Source organism: Coffea arabica, chromosome 6e (assembly GCF_036785885.1).
Source record: "Coffea arabica cultivar ET-39 chromosome 6e, Coffea Arabica ET-39 HiFi, whole genome shotgun sequence".
Taxonomy (NCBI): Eukaryota; Viridiplantae; Streptophyta; class Magnoliopsida; order Gentianales; family Rubiaceae; genus Coffea; species Coffea arabica.
This window is the reverse complement of record NC_092321.1, coordinates 3,625,944-3,653,926: the sequence shown is the minus strand read 5'-3', so window position 1 is coordinate 3,653,926 and position 27,983 is coordinate 3,625,944. Positions and strand designations below refer to the sequence as shown.

Genomic DNA, 27,983 nt, shown 5'->3' with positions numbered 1-27,983 from the left:
CAAAGAAAAGGAAATAACGAAAATGAGCATTATCTTTGCATATATATATATATACGTATATATTAGATATAGCGAGGAATGGATTCTTCTACCCATCCAATTGCATCACTGTAACCCACCGAGGACTGCAAAAATGCCGGCAGGACTCCGCCGATTTTTGTTTTGTAGCGATTTTATAATAATTTCTTATTCACGTCCTACTAATAAACTTCCTGCATTTTTTTTTGCAAAAAAAAAAATCAATTGGAATTTCTTTTAAATGCCTTTATTATTGCAGATGAAATTGAAAATGTCTTCGGACATGACGTACTGCCTAAAATTTTGACAGGAACTGCCCCTGGCCCTTGGTGAATGGTGACCGCTCTCAAGGGGGGCCAGCTTTGACATAATTCAAGTGCGAAGGGTGTTTCGGGCAATATAGTCCTAATATTATCCCGTCGTCAATTCCTACGTCATTAGCAACAAGAAAACGTATGCGCGGGACCCAAATGGAAAACCAATTAGGTGGCGCCACGTCGCGACGGGGAGTGGTGAAAGAAACGGCGTCGTCCGGCGGCAAATGTTAAGCTCAGACGTAGCCTTGTGGCCGACCCATTGTGCCTACGTAAAGACGCAAAGAAGATCCAAAGTAGCGTAAGCGCCAAACCCAGCAGCCGGATCCAACGGCTGATACTTATCCTCAGCCACCACGCAGCATCTCGACCGCTGATTGACGATGTTTATTTATTTGGCTTATGTCCACCTAGTCTAGGTGGTGTTTTGTTGTTGAATTCTAAGTTGCTGGTTGTTTAGGTTAGGCCCCCTCTTGCCCCCACCCCATTCCTTTCCCCCATCTCATCTTCTCTCTGCAATTTTCTCCGTCAATTCTTCTCGGGAAGGATTCTCCATCATCATTAGCAAGAATCCAGCACAGTTGTTTACCAAAAAGGGATTCACATTGCTCCAACAACCCAAGAACAGCCGAAGTTCCGACAATGGTATTAATGTCTTTTGGCTATGCTCGAATTGCGTTGGAGAGAAAGAGCATAAATATTTATTCATTTATTTTTTTTTTTTATAAGTAGTATTGTAGTACTATTACTCGGCATTCAGTGCTCCCTTCGAGTATACAGTAGTACTATTTGGTTTCTCCTCCTTTTATCCTTGGCTCCTCCACCTTACGTTATGTTTTTTTTTTTTTTTGTTGCAAAATTTGGGGTTGCTCAGCAGGACACAATGTTGGTCCCTCCTTGGCTAGAACCGCTGCTAAACACCGGCTTCTTCTCGGTGTGCCGCACGCACGGCGATGCCGCCAGGAGCGAATGCAACATGTATTGCCTGGACTGCAATGAGGACGCATTTTGCTTCTACTGCCGCTCCTCCAAACACAAAGACCATCAGGTTATTCAGGTTGGTACACATTGTCAACATTGATTGATTCGGGATATGATTTTGGCCATCGTCTTCTTCTCTATCTATCAGTGAGTTGTTTTGGAGTAACATTATTGATTCTGGTTCATTTCTTCTTCTCTTTTTAATAATACCTTTTGGTGGTGGGTGGGGGGGCGGTGGCGGTGAATGGTGATCGTGGGATTTCAGATAAGGAGGTCGTCGTATCATGATGTGGTGAGAGTTTCAGAGATTCAAAAGGTATTGGATATAAGCGGGGTACAGACATACGTGATAAACAGCGCGAGGGTTTTATTTCTGAATCAGAGGCCGCAGCCTAAAACCGGCAAGGGAGTATCCCACATTTGCGAAATCTGCGGGAGGAGCCTTTTGGACCCGTTTCGATTCTGTTCATTGGGATGTAAGGTTAGTAGTACTAGTAACTAGTACTTTTGCTCTCAACTCCCAAGTCGTACCTTTTTTTCTTGATCATGATCATCATCTCTTGCTTCACGTTGTTGCCTTTTGATTTTTGCAACAAAGCCATTTTCCCGTCATTCACATTTCACACATCATGATAGGAAGGAGTACTCATGACCCACATTTCACAAACCATCTCCATCATCTTCATTGTAACCAAACAATAATCGTCCTCATTATCTGTTGATCATCCACCATTTGGGTCACAACTCACAGCCAATCATTCATGATCGAGGGCTACAATTTAACCCTGACCATCCTTTTCACAGATGTAAATCACCAACCAATGGCTACATGTATGTATATATATATATATATATATATATTTTAATGTTCGTTTGAGGAGGACATTTTATTCATATAAACAAAAAGACTTAATTTATATGCATGTCATCATCATTGGTTATTAGTTTATTCTCAGAATACGAATGTCAGAAATTTTACTTGCTTGACCATGTGGGTTAATTTATTTCTTACTTAATTATTCTGATTAAGTGGGTATTAATTAAAATTTTTTTTTTTTTGTTATCTGTATTGAAAATTAACTTAGCTTGTAGGAATAAAGAGGAATGGCGATGCAAGCTTTACCTTAGATGCAAAGAATGAGGTAGTGGCAACGGGAAGAGGTGAAGGGATATCGTCAAGAGGAGTGTTAATGTCTTCATCAAAAGAAGAAGGAGAATTGCGTGAAGGCACACAAAATGACATATGCCCGGCCACGCCTCCTCCGCCTCCTTCAACTGCAAGGAGAAGAAAAGGCATTCCCCATAGAGCGCCCTTCCGCTCCTAAGTTATTACTATTAAGTTAATCACGTTACCACCCTCCTCCCCCTTCTCTCCACATTCCCCCCCACTCCACCCGGGGGCCTTATAAATTAAACGTCCAGTACTTTAGACAACTCATAAATTATGGCTCACAAACCTCAATTTAGGGGGTCGCTGTCCCAAAACAATTGCAGCACCTAGCTCGCTTTTCCTTCTTTCCTTTGGGGAGGAATAGAGGAGGGCCTTTTGTAATTTGTTTTGGAGGAGGAGGAAATGGGGGCTGCCCACGTACAAAAAGCCTTAGTAAGTTCCCCTTTTGGCTTTGAAGGGGGCCCCAAAACCATACAAATTCCCCCGTGGGGAGGGCAATAATGCAGAATTATTGTTGAAAGCAGCAAGGTGTACATGTAATTAAGAAATTAAAGCAAGTCTTTGTGGAGTCCGTTTTATAGTTTTCACATGGGCCGTTTGCATAAAGATACAGTGCCCTTTATCTATTAGTTTAATACAAAGTGCACTCGGACAAATCAACTTTTCTTTTGCTTGTTACCTAGTTTGTATAACTTAGGATATGCTGCTCTGATCTAGTACCGATTTAATCATCTTTTTTCTTCTCTTTCCCTTTTCTTTTTTTTTTTTTTGGCCCACGTACTTGGATTTTTGACATGAAAATAATGTGGAGAGCGAAATGTGTGCTGTAGAATTGCCTAATGTAGGTGGAGCCGAACAAGTAGGTAAATTGCCCAAAGAGTGATGATTTCACAGGCCATACACGGTGAGCGGCTGGATACCTTCTCCCACTCCATGATGTGACGATGGCTTGTTTATTAGACCAAAGTCCATTTCTTCTCGGTTGCACAACGAACCAAAAAGATCATCTGCTTTATTACGTCTTTATGATATAAACATTAACGCTGCCTACTTGGTGTCCAGACAAATTGTGACCTCTTAATCGTTGCCCACTTTTCAGAATTTAGATAGATAGATAATCATGTTTTTTGAGTATATATATCTGTAACTACAACCGCAGATAGGAATCGCTCTCAGTATCTTCGGTCACATTTGTCTTTTTGATTCTATTCCAAGTCCTAACTTCCCGAAGATACCTTTCTTCTTAAACAAAAACAATTTGAAGTTGACATTTTGGCTTAATTTATTGTCTATGACTAATTCCATGGTAGTGGTAGAATAGACTTTTACTGTGCATTCGATAAAACTGAAATCTAAAACTTGAAATATGAAATTTGAAGTTAAGTTACTGAATTGTTAGGTACTAAATTTGATATATATAAGTATATATCACATTAAGAAATTTAGTGTCATTTAATTAATTAATTCAAATCTCTAAATACATTAAGATCTGAATTCATCAAATGTAAATGTTGAATTGGTTTATCAAACAGGTTCCCTTGCGCATTAATGGGTTCTTGAAAGACTATACTAATCCTTTCATAGCTAATATTTTCTGATTATGATATTTGATTTTCTCAAAATTTTGCATCAGAATATTGAGGCAGGCGTGATTTGCTCCTTGGTTTTGTATAAAACTATTGATTTGTCTGAAAAAAGGTTTCAGTTGACTTCCTTCTCACACACCTTCACTTCGTCACTTCAAACAAAAAGGGGTCATTATGTCACTTTTTTTTTTTTTGGGGTCAATTTCAAACAAAAATGGGATGGATAATCACTAGTTTCAATAAGAAATTCAAGTGAAATTTTAAATAAAAGTAGGATAGATAATCACCAGTTTCCACTTATAATTAAGTTATGTTTCAATTTCAGGTTTTGCTACTTCAGTGATGTGGTTGAATGACTGCAATTGAGTACTACTATCAATATTTATATTTATCCATCGAGAGGGTTTGATTTCAAAGTCAGTTTCAATAAAGAAGTTTTAAGTGAAATTTCAAATAAAAGTGGGACGGATGACCTGAGCTTATTCAAGTTTTGATGCTTTAATTAATGGTCTGGTTGATAGACTAAAATGGAGTTTGTGTATCGCTTTCTTGCTCTTCAATCGAGGCGAAGATTTCACAGTCAGTTAATACAGTAATTTGTAGTACTAATCGTGAGCGCTTGGATAAACCTTTTTCAATCCAAACTAAACCATACCTAACCCATTTGACGAAATTCATTGCCTCCGTATTTGTCTTAACTGGCAGCCAGTTGACCGACCTGTGAGGACATTATTATGGTAGAAAGTTTCAGATCTGAAAGATCAAACAATTTTCAATTACAAAATGATATGACAAAACAGTGACCGATTTCAAATTAGATCTTCGTTGGTTTATTGTTAATGATCCAATGTTAAGGCGACCTAAAAGGGTAATGGTTCAGTGCTATCAAATAGTATGTTGCTAGAGTTTTCACTTAAATCATGGTTGTATGCGAGCTCCTCCTCCTCCTCCCATTGGCATTGACAACCATCTGGGAAGGGAGAAAAAAAAAAAAAAAAAAGAAGCTGTTGGCTTAATGACAGTACGTACTCTAGTGAAGACGTCAATGATTTTGTTTGGCTATTGAGAACCCAAGATCTATGGGAATGGATGAGGAAATTGAGGATTCTGGATAGATAATAGTGCAGTGCATTGGGAACCTGAGATCAATGGAAATCAATGGAAATTGTTTATATGAAACAGTAGAAACATCAATCCAGGGCCTCATGCAATCGTATTTATTGATTGGTGAAGAGCCGTTGAAGGGTTCCTCTTTGCTTTTCGGTGGGCAGAAGAATTTGAGCGGTCATTCTCAATCCATTTAAATGTCAAGTTTCAGGGCTCTGTCATAGCGTTGATATTTTTGGATCCCATATGATTTGTTGAAGAGCCTCTCTCAAGGGGTACTAAACCAATTTAGATCTTTCAAAGTAATAATATTAATAATAAAGGATTTTATGTTGAGTGAAATTTTTGATTGATTAGTTTTATGTTTTTAGTTTTAGTCTTTAAGATGTCTTCTTTTTGTAGATTAATTTGTTGATTTGCCCAACAACGACTATACTCATGTAACTTATCACTCCTCCGGGGGAAACAAAAAAACACGTTTGGATTGAGATAATTTGAAACAAAATAATTTACTTCATAAATTTCAATCACTTTTTTATTTTTTCAAGTACCTTTTTATTTCACAAACATCACATCACAAAAAAGTGCTATAGTAATTATCTTAAATAAATCATCCAAATAAACTCTTATTCAAACAAAAAGACGGTCTATTGTGTAAACGTTTATGAAATATAGGCTAAGACAATGCGGTAGGAAACTTATAGTCAGCACAGCAGCATCTATACTAATCATCGGTACTACAAAATGACAGCTCCCAAAAGAGTAGTATCTCAACCTAAAAGGACTCGTCGGTGGCTTCACCGACGTCCAAAAATATATTCGCTCAAAACAATTCCAAGAAAACAATTGTCACCAAATTCAAGACGGAAAGAGGTATACTTAATTTGTTTAATGCAGTTGGTTAAGCGTTTCACGTCATCTCTCATCTACTAGACAATTGAATTACTGCCACTCAAGAATTGACACAAATGGGACATAACTTTTAGGAGTGTTAACAACCACCTAGGCACTGATCAGTGATTCAATCATCCCGTGTTATGTATTTATTCTGGCCCTTTTCGTGTGTGCAATCAATTTTTTTTCTTTTAATTGAAAGATGTTGTGGCGAAGCATATAAATTTCACTTAACTATATTCCCTTTTTTTTATGGTCCGGAGAGATATTCCAAAATCACCCGGACTAATTCCCTCAAGTTGGGTAGAACTCGTCCCAAAGATGCCTAGCAATGATAGCAAGTGAGTGTCGAACCTGGAACCTTGTTGTAAAAACAGATGACCGGAACTGGCCGACCTATCCATTGAGGGCCACTTAACTGTATTCTTTTGGTTGCCAGTCCGACTAAATTGGCTCACCGCTTTACTGCACTTGGATTGGAGCCATATGTCTACCGAACTCATCAGTTATCAGCAATATATTTGGACTGCAAAGGACGGTTTAGTGTTATTTCTGTCATAGATAGGATATAGGAAAGTTGAATTGACAAATGAGCATGTATCGTGCAGGATTGCTTTAAATTATGGTATATCATCGATACTGTCGTTTGTTGCTCATTAAAAAAATGTAAACATGTATATATATATATATATATATATATATATATTGGGGGGTTAGTTTTGTTGTATCACATAACTCCTACACAACCTGTGGCTCTGCAATCGTTGTCACATTACCCTTGGAAAAAATAAAAATAAAAATAAAAATGATTGATGCGCGACGGATCGAGGGGGCCTCTCCGGTTGATTCTGTCTAGTTGGATTCAATAGTTGTAATTCTTACCATTTTTGACATAATTTCATACAATTTTGATATAATTGCAAATTATTTGTATTATTGACAAAATTTATATTTGCATAAAAGTGATGCCATTTGTCACTAAAGATTGCATGATAACCAAATAGAACTGGATAAAAGTTCAATTGGAGAGCCCTGATTCATGCATGACCATATAGAGGCTACTCTCTTGACCTATTATTGAACCTATTTACTTTTTTTACTTTTTTATTATACAATTAATCCTTTTTAAATTTGAAATTGACAAAATTTGAATAATTAAAATTTTATTTTATTCTTAAACAAAGACAAAAAATGATTGTTTCATTATTTGACTATATTATTTGTTTGTATAAAAACATGACAAAAATGAAGTTAAATCTTCTATTAATGTTTATATTTTCATTATATACTTTTCTAAAAGCACATTATTAGATATTTTAAGTATGTTAAAATTACCATTTTATATTTATAAATATTAAGTTAATACTCATCTATTTAACCAATAATCCACTGCATGGAAACTAGTGACTCATTGATCCTATCCTTCTATCTATCGGGTTTCTTGTCGGGTTGGGTTTAATATATATGTGGGAAAGCCCAATGCCAGTCCATCAACGAGTCCATAACACCTTCTTTATTATGTGTCCAAATGCAGAGATTTGTTTTACGCGCTCTTTTTAAGGCAATTTAGCCCACAATAAAACCAAACTACCATATGTAGAAGTTTGCTCTTAAACCTCTTTAATTTCCTTTGTGATATTTGACATCTCAATCCTACTAGTATTACATTTGCACCCTTTTTTCTTTGAAAAAATAAAAAAGCAGTTCCTTCTAAACTGTCTATCAATCACTTGGAATTGGATTGAAAAGAAGAACGAACGAAGGAGGAGGCAGACCGTGGCAAAAAATCCAGCTCTATATTCCTTATTCCGTATTTTTCCCAAAATTGATTCGTCATTCATTTATTCAGCATGTCTAAACAAATCACACCAAAAAAGGAAAAAAAAAAAAAAAGAGAGAGGAAGAAAGAAAGAATGAAAAGAATCAGTACGGAAGAATTTCATTATTGTTCCCCAAACGTAATCGAGAAAAGGAACTCAGGAATTTTGCGGAGACACGATCGAAATGCCTCACGGATCGAAATGCCCCAACCGTAGTCGTCGCTGCGTCGTCATCATCTGTACTGCTCTCCCCCTGCATCTCAATGATCACAGAAGATTGATCCATTGACAATGACCGCTTCAGCCCTGTTATTACACGTGCCGACGATGACGCCCTCTCCGTAGGCAGTAGTACCAAAGACCCAGAATGCCGAAGCAATCCAAAAGACCCCGATGATGATGATGATGACGATGAGGAGGAAGCATCGTTACCATAATCTTGACCCGGAAACTCAACCCTACTGCTTCCAACATCAAACGATGATGAAGAAGTAAACACTTGCAGCGGCGGAGGTGGCGACGGGGGAATATCGTCATTCACCGTCGCCGCCGGGGCGACAATGGGGGACCTGCAAACGGGGCAGCTGGCATGCGCCACGAACCATTCGTCGATGCAGGGGACGTGGAAAGCGTGCCTACAATTTGGCAACAAACGCACCATTTCTCCTTGTTCCAGCGCACCCAAGCAAACGACGCATTCGCTCTGATCCACGCGAAACAAAGAATGATCACCGCCCTGTTGTTTGGTGGATGAGTAGGCAATGATCGGGATGGTTTCCAGGAGTTTGTGGTCGACTCCAGAGGGTAGTGACGGGGATCCGGGGACTGCTTGAGCCACAGCGTTGCCACTGGAGGCGGTTTGAGGAGTCCTCCTGTGGCAGTACCTGATTAAGATGAAGTGATAGATTACTAAAACTACGCAAGTGGAGATTACGCCAATCATGGATATCAGCAGGGGTGTGTAGAAGGAGGAATTTGGAGTACCGGGACGTGAATTCAGGCTCTCCATGGATCATCGTCTTGATATCAATCCCTCATATTTGGTGCAGCTGAAGCCTTTACGTCTAAGTTAGGTTTTAATTAGAACCAAGAGGGAACACTCACTCTTTAAGATTTTAGAGTTATGTTTTCTTGTTTTTTTTGGGTTACTTGATTTTGGAAGTGGCCTGGATGGATGCATTCGGTTCCTTTTATACGTCTGACACTGGACAAGTAGACAGGTAGCCTAGTTACACCCCCATGTACAGCCCGACATCTAATCTAATTACCAGTACTATTTTTCACATATATGTATATGGTGGTCAAATTCTCCCTTTTTTGTATATTGATTCGCGTTGTTACCATTTCATCCAATTAAAATGGTAGTAGCTTTTTCAAGCACTAAAACAAAGCGTGTGAGACTTGACAATTTGAGTTATTTTATTTACTAATTAGGGGAGCTGATCCCATGTAAATTACAAGTGGCATAATATAATTTCTTAACGTTGTTTTCCTTAATTCATTTATGAGATGAGCTGTAAATACTGAGGTCGGACAAGACATATATCTATATATAATTATATATATATATACTTGGACGCGTGCGGGTGGACGAAATACATGTGGTCAAAGCAGGAACAAGTGGAGGGATGTAAAGGGGAGAATGAATAGGTTCCGGCGATTCTACATGTTCGGGCAAGAGGCCAGACAGGAAGCAATTTAGATTTTAGAGCCTAGGCCGCAGGCATCGTTGGTTTGTTCAACTACTCTCACGGAGCCTTGCCAAGGCTCTTGCTTGGCTTCTAGCAAAGGAACAAGAAATTTGACCCGGTGGCATGGCATGGTGATATCGAGTCTTTCGTCCACCGCTGCATTTACCCATGTTCGTAGGTGGATGCTGCTGACGACTCACGACTCATGCCCGTATGCATGGATTTTCTCGTATGCCAATCTCCGACTGTTGGGCATAAGTACTCGCAAGACATCAAACCTATTTTGGCGTTTATCCTTATCCGAATTGTATGATTTGGCTGCCTCATGTAACTATTTCCTTCAACTTCCTATTTAATTGAATGCTTGTCATCAAATTGTAGTTTTCTTTTTAACTTATGATTTTATCTTGTTTGAGTTTATTTATTTACACTAATAGAAAAATTCATGACAAACTATATATAACATGAGAAATTGTTATATGCCGCTTATAATCAAAAGGGCATATAACTAGCAGTTTAACTATTTAAAAAGATATTACCAAATTAGAATTTGTTATTATTTAATATTTAAAAGTACATACTAGATAAACAAAGTAACTAGTGTTTTATTTATTTTTTATCATGTACAATAGATTAAACTTTATGCTATTACTATTTGCTTATTCGTTACTTTTGCTATTAATGATCAATTAATTCTAAGCTCTAGGTGTATTCATTTAAATGAAATATTCTATCTACATAGCTAACATATTATATTTTGTTAACAAAATTTTTTTTTTGTTATAGCGTAAATTTTGTGATCATTATTACTTTTTATTATAAAATGTAAAATAGATACAAATAAATAAATAATAAATTTAAGAAGATTAAAAGTAATATATAGATAATGATAGTAAATAGAGAAGAGAGAAAACTTAAAAAGTAACAAAAAAAAAAAGAGACAAGTATAAAAAGAAAAAAGGAATATATAAATAATCAACATGGAATGGACACTTTTATCCTAAAACGTCAAGCATGGGACAAGGTACTTATTTAATAAGTTCAGAGGAGTAAAGTGTAATTGAGAGTAAAGGTTAGGAGTGCATTGAATCCAAAATTTTTTTTAAAAAAAGCTATAAGTACGAGGATTATCAGTTGAGAAAAAGCGTACTTCAGGATCAGGCCTAAAGAACGTGCTGAGCATTGTGGATTGTGATGGGCTCAAGCATCAATTTGCCAGCTGCAACCTGGAGTACAATAGAAAAGGACATGGTATGACGCTAATCGCTCTTTGTGCAGTTTCCAAGGCTAGGCCCAATCCACTGGCACCACGACTCTTTAGAATAATGTGGACCTATAATTAGATCAGCCTTTTATTCTGGTTTAACTTCTAAGAACCTTTAAAAAAAAAACACGCACACACGGCCACAAAATTAAGGAAAGAAACGTAACAAAGAAATTCTTCCTATAATTTTAGTATGTGATTCTTACTTAACTCCCTTCTGTTAACTGGATAATTCTATACATGTGCTTTGATGGTAAATTCATCCAAAAGCTTGTGAAGTATAAAGCTGCTAAGCGCTAAGAGCTCCAAATTTAATTTAATTTTTTTCAATTTTTGCTTATCCAGCAAAATTTTTATCTGATAATGGTTTCCATTCATCCTATTCAATTTCCCTTCCGAGCGGTGCGAGTTCATTTCAACTGTGATCTGATGTTTGAAGGAACACAAAACTAGCTACAACAGGAAACCTGAGAGTATTTAGGGTGACATTTCATGAAATCACAATTAATGTTGACGATGAAGGCCGGACCAATTGGCAGGATTTTATACTTTGTTTCAAGTTTGAATCCCACCTGTTTGCAATCTTTTATTGGCAGACGATTCATTGACAACACTAGTTGGCGTGTTTTGGACATCAAAATTCTTTTCAAGTCAATTTAATGGCCCGCCCCTGCAATCATTATCTTCTCCTGCTCAAGCAATAATAAAACCACGCAGTAGCATGACTAGTCTCCCAGCTTTGAACAATTTATCTATCAGCCGAAATTAATCCCAGCCAACTGATGTTCCAAAAATTTGACCAAATGGCAACAATTCCTCATCAACCCCTATTCGACGATACTGATGCTGATACTGAACCCGAGCATTCGATTTACAGCGATGAGCTGAAGCCAACCACATCCCACCAGCGCAGTTTTTCTTGGTTGGAAATGGGCAGTTTGTGGGTGGGACTCGTGGTTGGAGTGCCGGCCTACTACGTGGCTGGAAGCTTAGTAGAGCTGGGGATGGCGTGGTGGCAAGGGATTCTCACCGTTGTTTTAGCCAACATGATCTTATTAATCCCGTTAATCCTCACAGGATATGCCGGCACGCTTTACGGCATATCATTTCCGGTCTTCGCTCGATCATCTTTTGGCATTCGCGGAGCCCACGTCCCCGCTCTTCTTAGATCACTGATTGCCTGCGGTTGGTATGGGATTGAAACATGGATTGGAGGTCAGGGAATCTTTCTTCTCATACCTCAAACTGCCAAAGAATCGGCCTTGTCAAAAGCTTTGCCCTGGTTAGGCACTTCCCCCCTTGAATTTGGTTGTTTCATAGTATTTTGGCTAGCACAACTGGCCATCTTTTGGAACGGGATTGATGGGATCCGGAAGCTGGAAAAGTACGCTGCTCCAGTTCTAATCATATTCGTCTCTTGCCTTCTCGTTTGGTCTTATATCCAGGCTGGTGGATTCGGCCGCATGCTCTCCTTATCTTCGAGGCTCTCACCTTCAGAGTTTTGGTCTCTTTTCTTTCCATCATTGACAGCAAATATAAGCTTGTGGGCTACTCTAGCGCTTAACGTTCCTGATTTCACCCGGTACGCCAAGAGCCAAAAAGATCAGATCATAGGACAAGCAGGGCTCCCAATTTTTATGGGTGCATTTTCATTTGTGGGCCTGGCAGTAACTTCATCAACTGAAGTGATATTTGGCCGCGTGATCTCCAACCCGATTCAACTTCTGGGTGAAATTGGCGGCGGATTCTGGACCAAGATTGTTGCTGTTCTAGGCATAAGCCTTGCGACAGTCACAACCAACATCGCCGCTAATGTCGTTGCTCCTGCAAATGCGCTAGTCAATCTAAGTCCTTCAACGTTTACCTTTAGAAGGGGGGCTCTGCTGACGGCAGTTCTTGGAATTGCCTTCCAACCATGGAGGGTCTTTGGATCGAGTGAGAGCTTTGTTTACACCTGGTTAGTCGGCTACTCTGCTTTGCTAGGACCCGTTGGGGGCGTAGTCTTGGCAGATTTTTATCTCATTCAGAATAGAAATTTGAGTATCAAGCAACTGTACTCACTGAATCCTAGCGGGACATATTGGTATTCAGGTGGATATAACTTAGCAGCAATGACAGCTTTGGTTCTGGGGATTCTGCCGGTGATTCCAGGTTTTCTCCACGAGGTTGGGCTTTTGAGATCAGTCCCACATCCATTGGCTTTAATTTACGATAATTCTTGGTTTTTCGGGTTCTTTTCTGCTGGAATTCTCTACTGCATCATTTCACTGTTCAAGGGAAAACAAAGTAAAGATGGGCTAGAACCTCTCATGCCTCCCAAGTCCAGTCCCTAGAGTTAACAACACTGTTGGCATTTGCATGTAATCTGTAGCAAAACAATTTGTGCACATTATCCTTCAAGAGAAAAAAAGATCATGGCGTTCAATCTAATACAGCTATGACCTCTTTTTGATACTCTCTTATCTCACAACCCCCTAACACCCCACAAAAAAAAAGAAAAAGGATAGAGAGAGTTTTTATCTATTGCAGATTCCCGACAGTTCATCTTTTAATCTTATATGTGCAATTAAATAGTTGGACTAGCTCGTGGCAGAATAGTAAAAGTAATGTAAAATAGAGCTCTGTAGCGTAAAAGTCAAATTATTCTATACCAATACCAATATTATATTCGTGCATAATTGGATGCGAATCCAATAAAATCCACTTCATTATTCATTTTTAGATGATCTCCATAGTTGTCTTTCTCATTTTCAAGCTCCTTTGTTTGATCTAAAAACTAAAATATAAAAACTAAGAACTTGTTTGTAGAGAGAGGGAGGAGGATTCTTCAAGCTAGAGAGAGAAGTAGCTTTGAAGAATTGGTGTAAGAATGGTGTGTGAAATGTGTTGCAGATGAGGTTTCTGATAATTTCACTAAACCTTCCTGAAATTTGAAAAATTACACATACCTCCCTTTATCATTTAAAATGACAATACTACCCTTAAATATTTTAATGAAATTTACTTATTTGGTATGCGTATATTTAGAATGATTTTAAAATTATTTTTTCGTCCTTTGTTCTTCTTCTTCCTTTTTATTTTAATTTTTTGTCAATAAAATTGTAAAATTACCATTATTATCTCTAGTTTCTATTGTAACCAAATGTTGAAATAATGATTTTTTTATGAGTTAACTTTATACGTAATCCCATGTTTTTTGCTATTCTTTGTTTTCTATTTTTGGTATTAGAATTAACAATAAATAAAAAAAATTGCTCAAAATCACTACTAAATTATGACAATCCTACTATTCAAAAAATTCATAAACTCTGAATCAATTATTTCAACATTTTATTTATATCTTATAAATCTAGATCTATAATAAAATACCATCAAGTATATCCTATCATAATGATAAAATTATTATTATAGTTGTTTATCAAATAGTAGGTATGGACATGAGCAATTCAGCACATTTTTCTTATAATTACATTAGATAATCTTATAATTTTATAGGGAAGTAAATTAAAATTCATTATACATGGGCATTTTTGGGTATTCATTTAAAAATTTGACCATATCAATATTATGTTAAAGTTTTGTTAGTAAAACTATCAAATCAAGGGAGGTATGTGTAATTTTTCAAAATTTAGGGAGCTCAGTGAAATTATTAGAAATCTCAGGGGAGGTTTCTGAAATTATCCCTAAATAAAAACCTTATAACTATGCCAGAGCTTTAGCCAATTAGTATCACTGGTGACGAAACAGATCCGCCACCACCCGTTAGCTTATCCCAAAACCCATTGACGTAGAGACTAGAGAGGGATACGTTAGCCCAATAGATTCTCCCACCTGCGGAATCTTTTTGACAAGTCAGCAATGGTTTCGTCCAAATGCTTCAGCCTCCGTCTACATCCCCATCCCCATCCCCATCCCCACCACCTCCACCACCGTCAACGCCATGGCATCCCAAATAGCCCAGCAACTTTCGCAAATCGCAGAAGGGATCACCCCTTCAACACAAACCAAACTCCCGCACCAACTCAACTGTCCATTTCCGACAGAAGTGAAGCTTATCATCCCAACACCAGTATCCTCCAGAGTGGGATATGTCCCCCCGCCATTTTAACCATGGCAACAAGTCAACCCCAGTGTAGTCCCGAGTTTGACGTTCTTGCCCCTGATCCAACTCTAACCAATGATGATCTCAAGCCAACAGCCTCCGGTCAGCGGACTTTTTCTGGATTGGAAATGGCCACCTTGTGGATTGGCCTTGTGGTGGGAGTCCCATCCTACTATCTCGCCGGAAGCCTTGTTGACCTCGGAATGGCCTGGTGGCAGGGCATTGCGACAGTTGTTGCAGCCAACATAATTCTATTAGTTCCGCTAATTCTCACAGGCCACCCTGGCACGCGTTACGGCATATCATTCCCTGTCTTGGCTAGATCTTCCTTTGGGATTCGCGGAGCCCATATTCCAACTCTGCTCAGAGCATTGGTCGGTTGTGGTTGGTACGGGATTGAATCATGGATTGGAGGTGAGGCAATTTTCCTTTTATTGCCGGAGGCTGTTAAACAATCAGCCTTATCACAAACTTTGCCTTGGCTCGGCACTTCGGTTGTTGAATTTTCTTGTTTTATTGTATTCTGGCTCGTACAATTGGCAATTGTTTGGAATGGAATCGACGGTATTCGGGAGCTGGAAAAGTACTCTGCTCCGATTCTGATCGTGCTCACCTCTTGCCTTCTTGCATGGTCCTATATCAACGCCGGCGGATTTGGTCACATGCTCTCTCTATCTTCAAGGCTGTCATCTTCAGAATTTTGGGCACTCTTCTTTCCTTCACTGACTGCAAACATAAGTTTCTGGGCTACGCTTGCCCTGAACATCCCTGATTTCACCCGATATGCAAAGTGTCAAACTGATCAGATCATAGGCCAAGCAGGGCTTCCAATTTTCATGGGTGCATTCACATTCGTTGGCTTAGCAGTAACTTCATCAACTAAAGCCATTTTCGGCCACGTCATCTCCAATCCAATTCAATTGCTGGGCGAAATTGGAGGGCTCTGGACGATGATCCTTTCTATTTTTGGCATCAGCCTAGCAACCATCACAACCAACATTGCTGCTAACGTTGTGGCCCCTGCCAATGCGCTAGTCAACCTGAGCCCTTCAAGATTTACCTTCAGACGAGGTGCATTGCTCACTGCAGTTCTTGGAATTGCATTCCAGCCCTGGAGACTTCTCAAGTCTAGTGAGAGCTTTGTTTACACATGGCTAGTTGGCTACTCTGCACTTCTAGGACCGATTGGGGCCATTCTGTTAGCAGATTATTATCTTGTTCAGAAAACTAATTTAAGTATTAAGCAACTCTACACATTGGATCCTCGGGGTGCATATTATTACTCGGGCGGATTCAACTTGGCTGCAATGACGGCTCTGGTTCTTGGGATTTTGCCAGTAGTCCCAGGATTCTTGCAGAAGGTTGGGATTTTGAGCTCAGTTCCAGAATCACTGGTTCTTGTTTACAACAATGCTTGGTTTTTCAGCTTCTTTTCTGCTGGAATTCTCTACTGTATTTTGTCATGTTTGAAGGGAAAAGAGAACAACGATGCGTCCATGGACCCCCTAGTATCATCTACATCCTAGTCTGCCTAATAAATATGTTTTTTTTTCTCTTATTTCTAAGGGAAGTAGGCAATAGGTTTTATACAGCGTGCATGGTTTCAAGTGCACCTTAAATTTGCCGCAACAAAGGAGTTCAAATCTTCTTGTGATCGTTCAATGATCCAAATTTGTACCATGTAAAACCGCTGCATCCAACCCCCTTGGATACGGAATTATGCAACAAATGAGCTTACCAAAGAAAAATTATATAATAATTTGGGCATATACTCAAGAGTTAAGATTAATGGCTTAATAATTTCTATGCTCTTGAGTTGCTGTGCTTTGGAATTATGAAAAACACCATCGAACCGAAAAGATGAGGTCTAAAAGGGTGACTTGCTAAGTTTGCATGGCCCATAAGGCCAATTTTTCCCATTGGAAGTAAAAATGGGCCTCTCAGTATAATGAGCCGCATCCAGCCTCTGACGATTTGTCGGATCAGAAACTTCAATTATGTAACACGTCCAAGTCCAACTAAGTGATTGGTCATCCCAAACTTGCATGAGCAGCTACATCTGAAGCTGGGTCGTCCAGTTAGGAGGAATTTGTATTGTTTGACTGGAACGTGGGAGCAAATCATTTCTTAGTCGCAGTGTGCCAGGCCCGTAAAAGTTTCTCAGAGCCCAGCTACTGATGTTAATGATTAAAAAATTTTTGAAAGTGTCTTGAGATTAATTTTTTTTTTTTATCCTTTCAATAACTTTTTGATGCGTCAACAAATGCGAATCTCCTGTCAATAAAAAAGGGAAAGAAAAAATCAACGAATCTCATCATATTCCCCTGCAAATAGTGGCACCACCTTTTTTTCCCCCATATTTAGACGCTCTGTTTGATAATTCAATTCAACACTTAAAGTTAATAAGTTCAGATGTTAACATATTCAGACGCATTTGATAACAAAAAATAGAATATATGAATTAATTAAGTCGCAATACTTATACGTCACTGAATTTTCTAGCAAAACTTGTTTCAAAAAATTAATGATAAGTTATTCACTTATCACTTAACGTGATATATATTTAAAAAAATGTATCAAATTTAATACTTAAAATATTAGTCACTTAACGAATTTAGATTTTAAGTTCAGACTCAAGTTTTATTAAATGCACCCTTAGTTTGGTAAGTTCAACACTATTAACAGCTTAAGAAAGTGCTAATTTAAATTTCTAAACCTGGTTGGACAGCTGCAATGCACTCGCAGACAGACAAAATGTAGTGAAGCAAGTGAGATCATGCTGAATTAGGTAATTAATTCCTCGTACATTTGTATTTTTGCACTCTGGAGGGTTTTGCTCTACTCTGATGTCTTACTCCAAGAACAATTCCAATAAGAAAAATTCCAACCTGCCATGGATTCCATTCGCGAACAACAAAACAGTCCCAATCCCTTTACGATTCAAGAGTCCCAATCCAACCTGCCATGGCAGATGTTGAGCTTCAAAAGATTCAAGAGTCCCAACAACAAGAAACTATTCTGCTTATGATTTTTAACTAGAATCAGTAAAGTAACACATCGCGCTGGATTATAAATTGTCAACAGCAACTAAAACTTTTTAAATACTCCTTATTAAATAAATGTGACAAATATCATGTACTAGTTAATGCAGTAAAGAAAATGCCTAAACAAAGCTGGTTGACCAAGCCGTGTGATGGAACATACAGAAAAAAAAACTCGGACAGAAGAGATGTTTATTAGGCAAACTAACACATCATTTACCTCTTGCTTTTGTGGGTTTCAACTTTCAATTCAAAAGGAAAACCAACAAACAAACAAACAAAGAGGAGGAGGAAACTGTCCTCGATGGATAGCCGCAGAGCCAGAGAGGAAAAATGAGATGGGAACCCGGGAAAAGCATTGAATAATAGGAATTACATAGGCTGTAGATGCAATAATGGTAGGCTGACGTCCAACTCAAAACAATGCAATGAATTGAGAAGAAGAAACAAAAGGAAATGACACGGCAGCAAAAGGTTGTGTGGGATAAATGACCAGCTTGGCATCACCCCAACCGCACATCATCATCTTTCTTTATTATATATATATCATATATATATATATTCACACACACACACAGTGTGTGGCGTATGGGTTGAGTTGGATTGACTTGGCAATTGGCAATTGGCAATGGCACCTCCATATATATAGTCCTTCAATGGTACAAACTCACAGCTCATTCCACTGAAATTAACAGATTAATGATCCAAAGCTTAAAAGGGCTCACTTTGTTTTCAGAGGAGACTATATATGTATTTTGCATTAGGATTGAACGTATTATTATACGTATCCCGTGCGTCAAATGTAACCCTAAAATATTAATAACGTAAGGGTACTAATCAGACTTGAAAGTTTAATAATGCACCCGTGTTCTTCAAGGAACAAAACTAGCTGATTGGAATATTGTTCAAATGAATTTTTTTTTTTTTTTTGAAAACTCAATTCTCAAAAATTTGAGGTCTTTTACGCGGTGATGCTTGGTAAAGTTGAGACTATTTTCTTTGCTTTTTTGTCGCATTTCAGTTTGGAAATCTTGAAAGTTACTGTATTATTTTTTTTTTCCATCTGCAGTGTTATCAAATCAAATGGATATAAAATCTCGAGAGTTACTTCCTAATCTAATTTGCTGCAATGAATGCAATGTAAGCTTGGAAATTAGTTGGGAAGCTCAAAGTCAAATCCTAATAAATTCAATAGGCAATGCCCTAATCCTCAAAGTCCACAATGTTTCTAGAATATAATACTCCAATGTTTCTCCACATCTAAGGAAGCAGACTGAGTCCATGCTCCTTTGGCTCATGCAGGGAGGTGGGGTGGTTATGAGTAGGAGTGTGCAAAATCGAAAAATTTCGATTTATCGACCGAACTCGAATTTTCGAAATTGGTAATTCAGGATGCAAATCAATTTTTTCAATTTCGAAATATGCAAAATCGGTTCGAATTCGGTAATGAAATTTTTGAAATTGAAATCGGTATTCGATTTCAAATTTGTTTTATAATATATATATAATATAATATTTTTTTATAATATATGTAATATAAAATTTATATTATAACATAATAACAATACGTCTAGCAAAACCAAACTCCAAAAAGGACAAAAAGAACATAACCTAATTCTGCCCGAATTCGGTGAGAAGTTGTTTTACCAAAAAGAGCAAAAAGAATAAATTATGAGAAGTTGTTTTTAAAAAATGAAAAAAGAAGAAAGAAAAGGCTTCCGAATTCGGTGAAATCGGAATTTATCGAATTCCGAATCGAATTCGAAATCGGAATTTATCGAATTCGAAATCGAATTTGATTGATAATTCTTATGCCAAAATTTCGAAAAATTTCGAATTTAAACTTCCGATTTACCGATTTTGAATTCATTGCGCACCCCTAATTATGAGGACTAGAGTTTTTGATTCAACTCACTACAGCACTATCCTTTTTTTGTGGAAGGCCGGCGGGAGGATAAATAACTAGAACTCAATCTAATTAATAAGCTCTTACATTAATAATTTTTGGGCATGTATAGAATATGTTAAATAATGAAAACCATGATCCAAAATCAATTTCATCCGAAAATATTTAACTTCAAGTTATATGCAGTAGTTGACCTTGCATGTTTTACACACAAAGACGAGAAAGAGGAGGGGGGGATAAACAGAACTTCCACATATTAGTGCTGGTTTGATTTCAATTCGAGATGCCACTATATGGATGAGGAAAAATTTTGTAAACCTTTTGATCTTAGAAAGGATTTCAAACTTGTAGATACAACTAATGGGTCAATGGAGAGAACACACAATTCTGCAACATATTCCATGAGCTGTTTTTGAAAACCTGTTCCGAGGGAATTTTTATTGGGAGCTAGGTCGGTTCCTTTGACGTTGTCACTGACCCCGTGATCTTCCAATTTCGAAGTGCCCGGGACGCAACTGCAACAACAACCAATACCATCCCTTCAACTGATCAGCCAGTTTATTAGTTTAACTTCAATGTTCGGTTTTTCGAGTTATTGTAAAAGCCGCCAATGGAAATAACTGAAATAGAAAGGAAGAAAGCCAAAAAAAAAAAGAAGGAAATCTCTGGATACCATTTTATTTTGAGGATCTAACTGAAGTTGGTAACATCCTCCCTTTCTTCCTTGAATGAATCCATACATAGTTATTAGTTCATTCATCCATAAGCAAGAAAGCTTTGGACAGCATTGCGACATCTGTAATAGAGAATCTATTCAAGATTTTGTTATTCCGGAAATCAGGAAATGCTATGTACTGGGTGGGAAATTTTGTCCTGGCTTTTTTCGTGCCGTATTAAGTAGGCAAAAGAATCGAAGGCCACTCTGGTGGCATATACAGACGCGGTTTTGTCGACCGGTGGGCACCGTTAAAATATATTTTAGTGTGTTATATTTTTTGAAATATATAAGATTAATTAAAAAAAGTAAATAAATATAAGAGAAGGTAGATAAAATTAAATAAAAAAAGTATATAAATGCAATTAAAATATAACATTAATTAAAAAATAAATAAATATGGGGAATGGTAGACAAAATTAAGAGCACATGTTAGAATAATCCATACATGCAATCATACATATGAATGAAAAAAAATGTTACTCAGCCCAATAATTTGAAACGTTATCTTATTTGAATTGCCATTTTTTTTCCAAAAATTTTTACATTGAACTTATTTTCAAATCATCTTTTTATCTTACATATATCAAATTAAATCACGTTTTTATCTCGCATATATATCAAATCGTTACAATACATTTTTTTTTTTAATAAAAACTTCATAAAATAGCTATCCAAATAGACTCTTAATCTTGAACTTATTCTCGTGCTACTCGGCAATGAAACTACTACTTACTGGGGCGTCATTTGATTTGATGGAGCCGTTGGTATGGCAACAGGCGGGTCAGAAATGGCGCGCGACTGGATAAATTAGTGTGGCTTCTAGGAAATCCGTAAATCCCAGAACGCTGTAAATGCTGAATGAATCAAATACTTTGAAGTCACTAGCATACAATAATGGCAAAAAGCTTGTGATGACGAAGACGGAAGAAGAGATTTGGATCAGGCTTATTAGCAAAAAGTCAGCCATAAAACAGAAAAGGGCCAAAAGGAGGAAGGGGAAGAGACGATGTAGGTCCTGGGAAAGTTGACAATTCAGATTTCAGTTGAAATTCAAGAATAATTCTGCTTGTAATGGAGGCCGGACATTGTCCCTACCTTGTATTTTAGTACTTGCCAAGCGTAAATGTCAACGCTTTCTTTGTAAAAAACCAGCACTTGGATTCAACATCCGAAGCTGGTTTCTTAAAACTGGATACTGTTCTTGTCTTCGATCCCGCCTATATATACATAACACCAATCTTCTTTCTTTGTTCCCAACTTCTCACCTCATTTATTCTCCCTCTCCCTCATCTCAGGTTGCTCCAAATTGAGAGCGAGCTAGGTAAGATAACCTGCTCTGAACAGAACAGATCCCCTGCCCTCCTCCACTCTCCCTTTTTTTTTTAATTTTAATTTTTTTTAAATGATTTGTTAATTTCTGACGATCTGCATGTAACATGATTACCTGCATGTATGATTCAGATGCTTTTTGTTTAGTAGATGTCTCCTGCATTAGTAGCAACACCGGCATCACCGCAGAGCATGATGAGCATCACGAACGAACATCCTGTTGAAAGCCAATACCAAAAAGGAGTAAAACACCTGTATGAAATTGGCATCAGGAGGGTTCCCCTCAAGTACATACTGCCAGTTTCGGAACGTCCAAATCAGACACACTGGAAAACTCATACGACCGATGGCAGTCTTCAGCTTCCAGTCATTGATTTGTCAGGATTGCACGGACCTAGACGTTCTCAAGTCGTTAGGTCTCTCGCCAGCGCTTGTGAAAATTACGGGTTTTTCCAGGTCTGTAATAAGAAGTTTTAACATTCATGAGATTCATCAGCAACTAATTAACCTTGCATTGGACGTCCAAATAACTCTGCAGATCATCAATGTAAGAAGATCGTGACATTCTTTTTCACTATGATCGTTTAATGCAGGTTGTGAATCACGGCATTCCGAACGAGGTAATCAGCAATATGATGGACGTGACCAAGAGGTTCTTCGAGCTTCCTTCAGCAGAAAGAGAGAAATATATGTCAGCAGATATGAGCAAGCCCGTTCGATATGGCACCAGCTTCAATCAGCTAAAAGATAGCGTCTTCTGTTGGAGGGATTTCTTGAAATTAGTCTGCAACCCTCTAGAAGATGTCCTTTCTCACTGGCCTTCTTCTCCCATGGACTTAAGGTTAGAGCCAACAAAGAAACTGAGCTGTATGGCAATACATTTAACTTCTGCCCGAATGCATGAAGGACCAAACAAAGAAGTCGCTTGACCTACTCAAATTCATTTGATTGGAATGGCTTGATTAAACAAACAAATTTTTTTTTTTTTTTTTTTTTTTGTAGTACAGCAATGAAACATTATTCTAATCCAAAATTAATCGAATATTTTATGGATAAACAGGGGATTGGCGGTTACCTACGCTAAAGAAACCAAATTCTTATATCTGATGATATTAGAAGCAATTTTGGAGAGCCTCGGGCTAACAACCACGAAGAACACGACAGCTGATACGGATGACCAAATCTTGAGTGAACTAAAAGATGGAAGCCAGCAAATGTTCCTCAATTTTTACCCTCCGTGTCCGGAACCCGATTTGACATTTGGACTAAGATCCCATTCTGACTTTGGAATCCTAACGCTTCTTCTCCAGGATGAAGTTGCAGGGCTTCAAATAAAGCATCAAGGGAGATGGCTCGCCGTTGAACCAATCCCCGGCTCCTTCGTTGTCAATGTTGGAGATCAACTTGAGGTATGCTCTTTTACTTGCATACTTCTCGATTAATTCCCATCCTGGTTCTCTATCAGACTCCGATTTGTTGCGAATTAACAGTGACGTACAACTGTTTCAGATCTTCAGCAACGGCAGATACAAGAGCGTACTGCATAGAGTAGTTGTAAACTCCAGCATGTCTCGAATTTCAGTGGCTTCTCTTCATAGTCTTCCATCCCAATCCGCGGTGCGCCCGGCGGAGAAGCTTATAAATCAAACAAATCCAAGGCGTTACAGGGACACTGATATTGCTGCTTTTCTTCATCACATAAAATCCTGCGACTACCAAGAGAAGGGTGTCCTGGAGTCCAGGAAATTGACTTGAATCATCCATCAGTCCAGGAAATTAAAACTGATGACGAGATCGACTCTGTATTTGACTTTTTGGGCCATCAGTTATTCAGAGACTGCTACTGTTTAGCTCGTGGAGTGGAGTACATCTCTCGACAACCAGGGTTCCAAGAATTTAGATATAGGGCAGGATTTTAGAGCTTTTTTTTATTTAAAAAAAAAAAAAAAAACTTGTAGTCGAGACTCGAGAGCGTTGTTGTTGTTGTTTTTTTTAAAAAAAAAAATTATGTATAAGGCTATATGCTATTCCTAACAAATCATCTGTCCATGAATCACCCGTCGTAACTTCGCATCTCCCATTTTACTGGGTCATAATATAAGGGGATCATCTCCAGCATCGATAACCTAACCTTGTGCAGCTCTTTGGATATTTAGTCTTCGTAGGGTTGGCTGGCTGTCAAACTAATTTTGTTGCGTCGAACAAACACGATCGAATTTTCACATGGAAATCACGCAAGAATTTATCAGCATTTAATGAATTTTTGTTAAAAATTAATGTTTCTTGAAAAGCCTAGCAAAGGTGGAGAGATACAGAGCTAAAATTAGCTACTAAACCTCAAAAGCTCTCATGAATTGAATACTACTGCGCATAGGGTTCTTATCAAAGCATTTCAGTCTCCAACGTCAGACACAGTACGCCACATTAATTCATAGAAAATCAGAGTTGACATTCATGCCTTTTATTAATGCAACGTCTACCCAATGGAAATTGATGCAATTAATTGTTAATTAACCCTTCACTTAGCTGCCTTGAGATGATGTTTCATGTACATAAATAATAAGTAATAATAATGCCTTGGCCCTCACATCCCCGCAATTTCTACTCTTTTCTATAAAGTTCTCTGTTTCTTCACGTTTAGACATGAAGAGCACAAGGCATTACGAGGCTTAGAAATTGTCAAGTCAATTTTTAAGTTTGCCTTCCTGCTTTAAAAACAGAATAATCACAGGCGAACGGGTAATTCTTCTATAATTTCTTAGAGAAGCAATCCTCTCATATTATAGATAGGAGGGAATGAAACTCGAAATTCATATTATCAAACTTTCTTGTTTGTTTATTTTTTTTTTCTTTCCTTTTTGCTGGATTAATTCCATCAATTCGACTCGTCTTGCGTCCCTTTCGAAGGCAGAACGTGGATAAAGTTTTAAAGTTCTCTTCGTTCCCAGCGTTACTTACACGGAGAAGTAGCAGTCGTCTGCGTCTGTAATTGGGGACCGGATGTTAATGTGTTGTATTGTATCGTTGCTCGTTTCAAATTTCCTATCACACTCAGGACTCAGCAGCTTCTGATGCCCAATCTTGACTTTGTGGTCAACTCTTACTTTACTATTTTTTTCTCATAACTTAGTCAACTCACACCTCTATCCGACTACCAAGTCTGCAGCCTCTCAAGTCTTGAGTCTTGACACTTTTTTTTTTTTTTTTTGGCGCCAGGAGGGATCGGCTAAAAGAAAAATAGCCAAGTATTGGAATATTTTGCATCTTCCTCTACCTAAGCAGGAGGAAGAAGCAAGGAATCAAGGATTGCATATAAATGAGAATGGCCAGATATACCGACCTAAATTTATGTTCTTGTCTGCTGTCAGCAATTATTCAAACAGAAAAATGGCCAGTTATGGATTTTGCAGTAGCAATCTGAAAGAATATGTTCTATCAATTCCCGCATGGCTTTGCTACATCGACCTAGAAATTGATTAAATTTATGGTACGTGTATATGTTTTGTCTATAGAAATTGTGATGCTTTTATTATTAGTATTATTCTGGCTGCTCAGAGTTTTAACTTGCCAAAACTGAAACCCATCAAGTAGAAGCAAAAGCAAACTTTTCAGCAGACAAAGAGATATGCATTTGGATAGTAAATAGGCGTGCCAAATTCAAGAGCCCATTAGAAAACGATGCTAAATGTGTGCATTCATAGTTTCTACTAGTTTTCTTTAAAAATGGCTCAAAACACCGCAGTCAACTCTCCCATTTTTCCCAAAAAAAAAAATGCTTTCTAAAAAAGTTAAAAAGTGCTTGGTTTCAATTTTCAATCGAGCTATTCGTGTTCACGCACGCATATGCATATGATTTTAATAGAGTTGATGCATATTTAAGTGAAATGAACGCAATTGCCTCCACTAACTGCTAACGCGTCAAAAAAAATTCTTACTTTAAACGACATGCGACTTTTTCGAAAATAGATATAAACTAAGACATTCATTTCCTTCTAATTTTTACAAGTTTTGATATTTGTGTATATTGTTTAAACACTAGAGGGAGTGCTTGTGGGAAAGGAGGTTTTTTGGTTGAACAAGCAATAGTACATTGTGAGAAGAAATAGCCATCAAATAATGAGAAGCACTTACTATTGCAAAAAAAAAAAAAAAATCCATGAAGTAGTCAAACGAGAACAGTAGTAATAGTCCATAAAGCAAAGATTGTTGAAAACAAATATAGTAATAGCTATAATCCTGGCACCATGCAGTCCCTTATTTAGTGATAGTAATAGTAGTAGACTAATTTAGATACTTTAATAGGCAGCCTTAAGTACTCAGTTGTGTTGCTTCTTGGTGGTTTCGTCATTTTGCTGTGCAGGTGTTGCACCACTGGTTTCTTCACTGGACTTTGTAGAAGATGAGGTGTCCAAATTGGTTGGGCCGACTCTTTTCCTTATCTCCATTTCTATTATTGCGACATCTATTGCCGTTCCTTGAGAGATAAAGTCTGATTTTTCTGCTACTTCAGCTGCGCTTATTGCACTGCCAGAATTCCAGGATATTGATGTGGTTGCATAGTTAGTTGTGTACTTTGATATGACAGCGAGCTCTTCGGGAGTTGAGTTCTTGGAGATCTCTCAAGTGCTCTATTATTGTGTACGCTTGTAGCACTGCTAATCCATTTTGATGTGGTCTTATGTTTAACCGGTACCTTTGACGAACTTGCATTTGACAGATAAGTGAATGCAAGTCCCAAATTGCTTCTTCTCATTATAGATTAAGTTGTCATTAACTTTATAGCAATTTCGGGCATGTAATACAACATAAAAATTTGTTCTCATATAATATAAAATAAGGAACACATTTAGTAGTAAGTGAAGTGAACACTTCACACCCAAATCAACAATAAACGATATAATCAATCAATTCACACAGTGTTACAATAAAACAGTATCAAATTAAAGGTCGGTGATAATACAGAAAGGCAGAACAACACATAAAACTAACCTTATTCCATAATCCCCACCGAGAGCTTTTTCTTGTTGTTGCTCCAAACCTATAAAATTATAACCAACCCAGTCAAATTACAGAGGGCAACCGAATCTATGAAAAAAATGCTATCTTACAGCTAGGCAACGCGATAAAAATAGGTAATTGCAGGTACTAAGAACACGCGGACAATCCCAGGAGTTATGCATAACGACATAGGATTCCAGCCTTGCTTACTAGTTGAGTGTGGTGCGAACGTAGCCTTAGTCTCGCATGAAGTGACTATACCTTTCTAAACAAAAGAGAAAACAGACCACATATATGTGAGTCAAGATTCTTTAATATGTATAGAATTTCCATTATGGGCAGCAGCTCAAATGTATTGCAATAACACTTGTAGTGACTGCAAATGATGCTTCACTTGCTTCGGTTACACTATTAATTGGTTATGGTAGCTCAAAAGTATTGCAATAATATTTGTATTGATCGCAAATGAAGCTTCACTTGTTGCAGTTATACTATTCATCGGTTACAGAAGTGATTTTTCAAGTACCCTCCATTAAAGCTCTCTCCAACAAAGCTTTATCACTCTTATGTCAAATTTAAACCATTAAGCTCATTATTTGAAAGGGCATTATGGGCAACCAACATTGGCAAAAGTATTACTATATTGTATGTTAGGCTTCACCATTTTCTCTCTACTTACCTTTGACCAAAATACCTCTACAGAGAATAATGCTTTTTGCATTTTGTACAACCCATATATGCTTGTGTGCTGGTGTAATTATCAGAATATCCCTTAACTACCAATAATTCTATGAGCACTCATTACACATTCCATCAATACTCAGATGGTTTGTAATGACAATTTTAAATGTATTAAAATGGGATCATTTCAGTAAACATACCCAAATACATGCCTCGTTAAATTGTACCTAAAACTTTTAAACTAATACACAACATTACACATTTCCAAAAAACCCCCACCTATGCGGTTGAAATTCAACCTATTCTTTGATCAAAACTCAATCTTATATAGTATAAGGATATCATATTTTAAAAGAACTCAA

The 27,983-nt window shown here is 37.7% G+C and overlaps 5 protein-coding genes across 7 annotated transcripts; 4 read left to right on the top strand and 1 right to left on the bottom strand.

The window, feature by feature from the left end:
- Positions 1 to 746: 746 nt before the first annotated feature.
- Positions 747 to 3,055, top strand: LOC140009336 (protein RGF1 INDUCIBLE TRANSCRIPTION FACTOR 1-like). 2 transcript variants are annotated; one of them, XM_072054531.1, is made up of 4 exons: positions 747 to 977; positions 1,210 to 1,389; positions 1,579 to 1,794; positions 2,399 to 3,055. In XM_072054531.1, exons 1-4 carry the CDS (start codon positions 975 to 977, stop codon positions 2,636 to 2,638), a joined length of 639 nt encoding a protein of 212 aa, XP_071910632.1. In that variant the 5' UTR covers positions 747 to 974; the 3' UTR covers positions 2,639 to 3,055. The 2 variants fall into 2 exon arrangements, with proteins under 2 accessions (XP_071910632.1, XP_071910631.1); XM_072054530.1 differs by having other exon boundaries at positions 748 to 977; positions 1,207 to 1,389.
- Positions 3,056 to 7,983: 4,928 nt separating this feature from the next.
- Positions 7,984 to 9,061, bottom strand: LOC113695719 (uncharacterized). Its single transcript, XM_072056383.1, has 2 exons — positions 8,876 to 9,061; positions 7,984 to 8,775 (listed from the first exon to the last, which is right to left on the bottom strand). The coding sequence occupies exons 1-2, from the start codon at positions 8,905 to 8,907 to the stop codon at positions 7,995 to 7,997; spliced, it is 813 nt and encodes a 270-aa protein (XP_071912484.1). The 5' UTR covers positions 8,908 to 9,061; the 3' UTR covers positions 7,984 to 7,994.
- A 2,315-nt stretch (positions 9,062 to 11,376) lies between these two features.
- On the top strand, positions 11,377 to 13,515 carry LOC113694939 (purine-uracil permease NCS1-like). Its single transcript, XM_027213861.2, has one exon. It carries the CDS (start codon positions 11,629 to 11,631, stop codon positions 13,177 to 13,179), a length of 1,551 nt encoding a protein of 516 aa, XP_027069662.2. The 5' UTR covers positions 11,377 to 11,628; the 3' UTR covers positions 13,180 to 13,515.
- A 1,078-nt stretch (positions 13,516 to 14,593) lies between these two features.
- On the top strand, positions 14,594 to 16,737 carry LOC140009335 (purine-uracil permease NCS1-like). Its single transcript, XM_072054529.1, has one exon. It carries the CDS (start codon positions 14,705 to 14,707, stop codon positions 16,472 to 16,474), a length of 1,770 nt encoding a protein of 589 aa, XP_071910630.1. The 5' UTR covers positions 14,594 to 14,704; the 3' UTR covers positions 16,475 to 16,737.
- Positions 16,738 to 21,796: 5,059 nt separating this feature from the next.
- On the top strand, positions 21,797 to 23,980 carry LOC113695215 (probable 2-oxoglutarate-dependent dioxygenase SLC1). 2 transcript variants are annotated; one of them, XM_027214234.2, is made up of 5 exons: positions 21,797 to 21,934; positions 22,093 to 22,398; positions 22,536 to 22,783; positions 23,003 to 23,351; positions 23,452 to 23,980. In XM_027214234.2, the coding sequence occupies exons 2-5, from the start codon at positions 22,093 to 22,095 to the stop codon at positions 23,695 to 23,697; spliced, it is 1,149 nt and encodes a 382-aa protein (XP_027070035.2). In that variant the 5' UTR covers positions 21,797 to 21,934; the 3' UTR covers positions 23,698 to 23,980. The 2 variants fall into 2 exon arrangements, with proteins under 2 accessions (XP_027070035.2, XP_027070034.2); XM_027214233.2 differs by having other exon boundaries at positions 21,861 to 21,934; positions 22,075 to 22,398.
- The last annotated feature ends 4,003 nt before the right edge of the window (positions 23,981 to 27,983 follow it).

Coding starts and splice junctions, on each gene's coding strand:
- LOC140009336 (XM_072054530.1), top strand. Junction 1,390..1,578: donor AAGACCATCAGGTTATTCAG/GTTGGTACACAT, acceptor GTGGGATTTCAG/ATAAGGAGGTCGTCGTATCA. Junction 1,795..2,398: donor TCTGTTCATTGGGATGTAAG/GTTAGTAGTACT, acceptor AAATTAACTTAG/CTTGTAGGAATAAAGAGGAA.
- LOC113695719 (XM_072056383.1), bottom strand. CDS start 8,907: ATGATCCATGGAGAGCCTGAATTCACGTCCCG. Junction 8,776..8,875: donor GAGCCTGAATTCACGTCCCG/GTACTCCAAATT, acceptor CATCTTAATCAG/GTACTGCCACAGGAGGACTC.
- LOC113694939 (XM_027213861.2), top strand. CDS start 11,629: ATGTTCCAAAAATTTGACCAAATGGCAACAATTCCTCATCAACCCCTA.
- LOC140009335 (XM_072054529.1), top strand. CDS start 14,705: ATGGTTTCGTCCAAATGCTTCAGCCTCCGTCTACATCCCCATCCCCAT.
- LOC113695215 (XM_027214234.2), top strand. CDS start 22,093: ATGTCTCCTGCATTAGTAGCAACACCGGCATCACCGCAGAGCATGATG. Junction 22,399..22,535: donor AAAATTACGGGTTTTTCCAG/GTCTGTAATAAG, acceptor CGTTTAATGCAG/GTTGTGAATCACGGCATTCC. Junction 22,784..23,002: donor TCTTCTCCCATGGACTTAAG/GTTAGAGCCAAC, acceptor ATGGATAAACAG/GGGATTGGCGGTTACCTACG.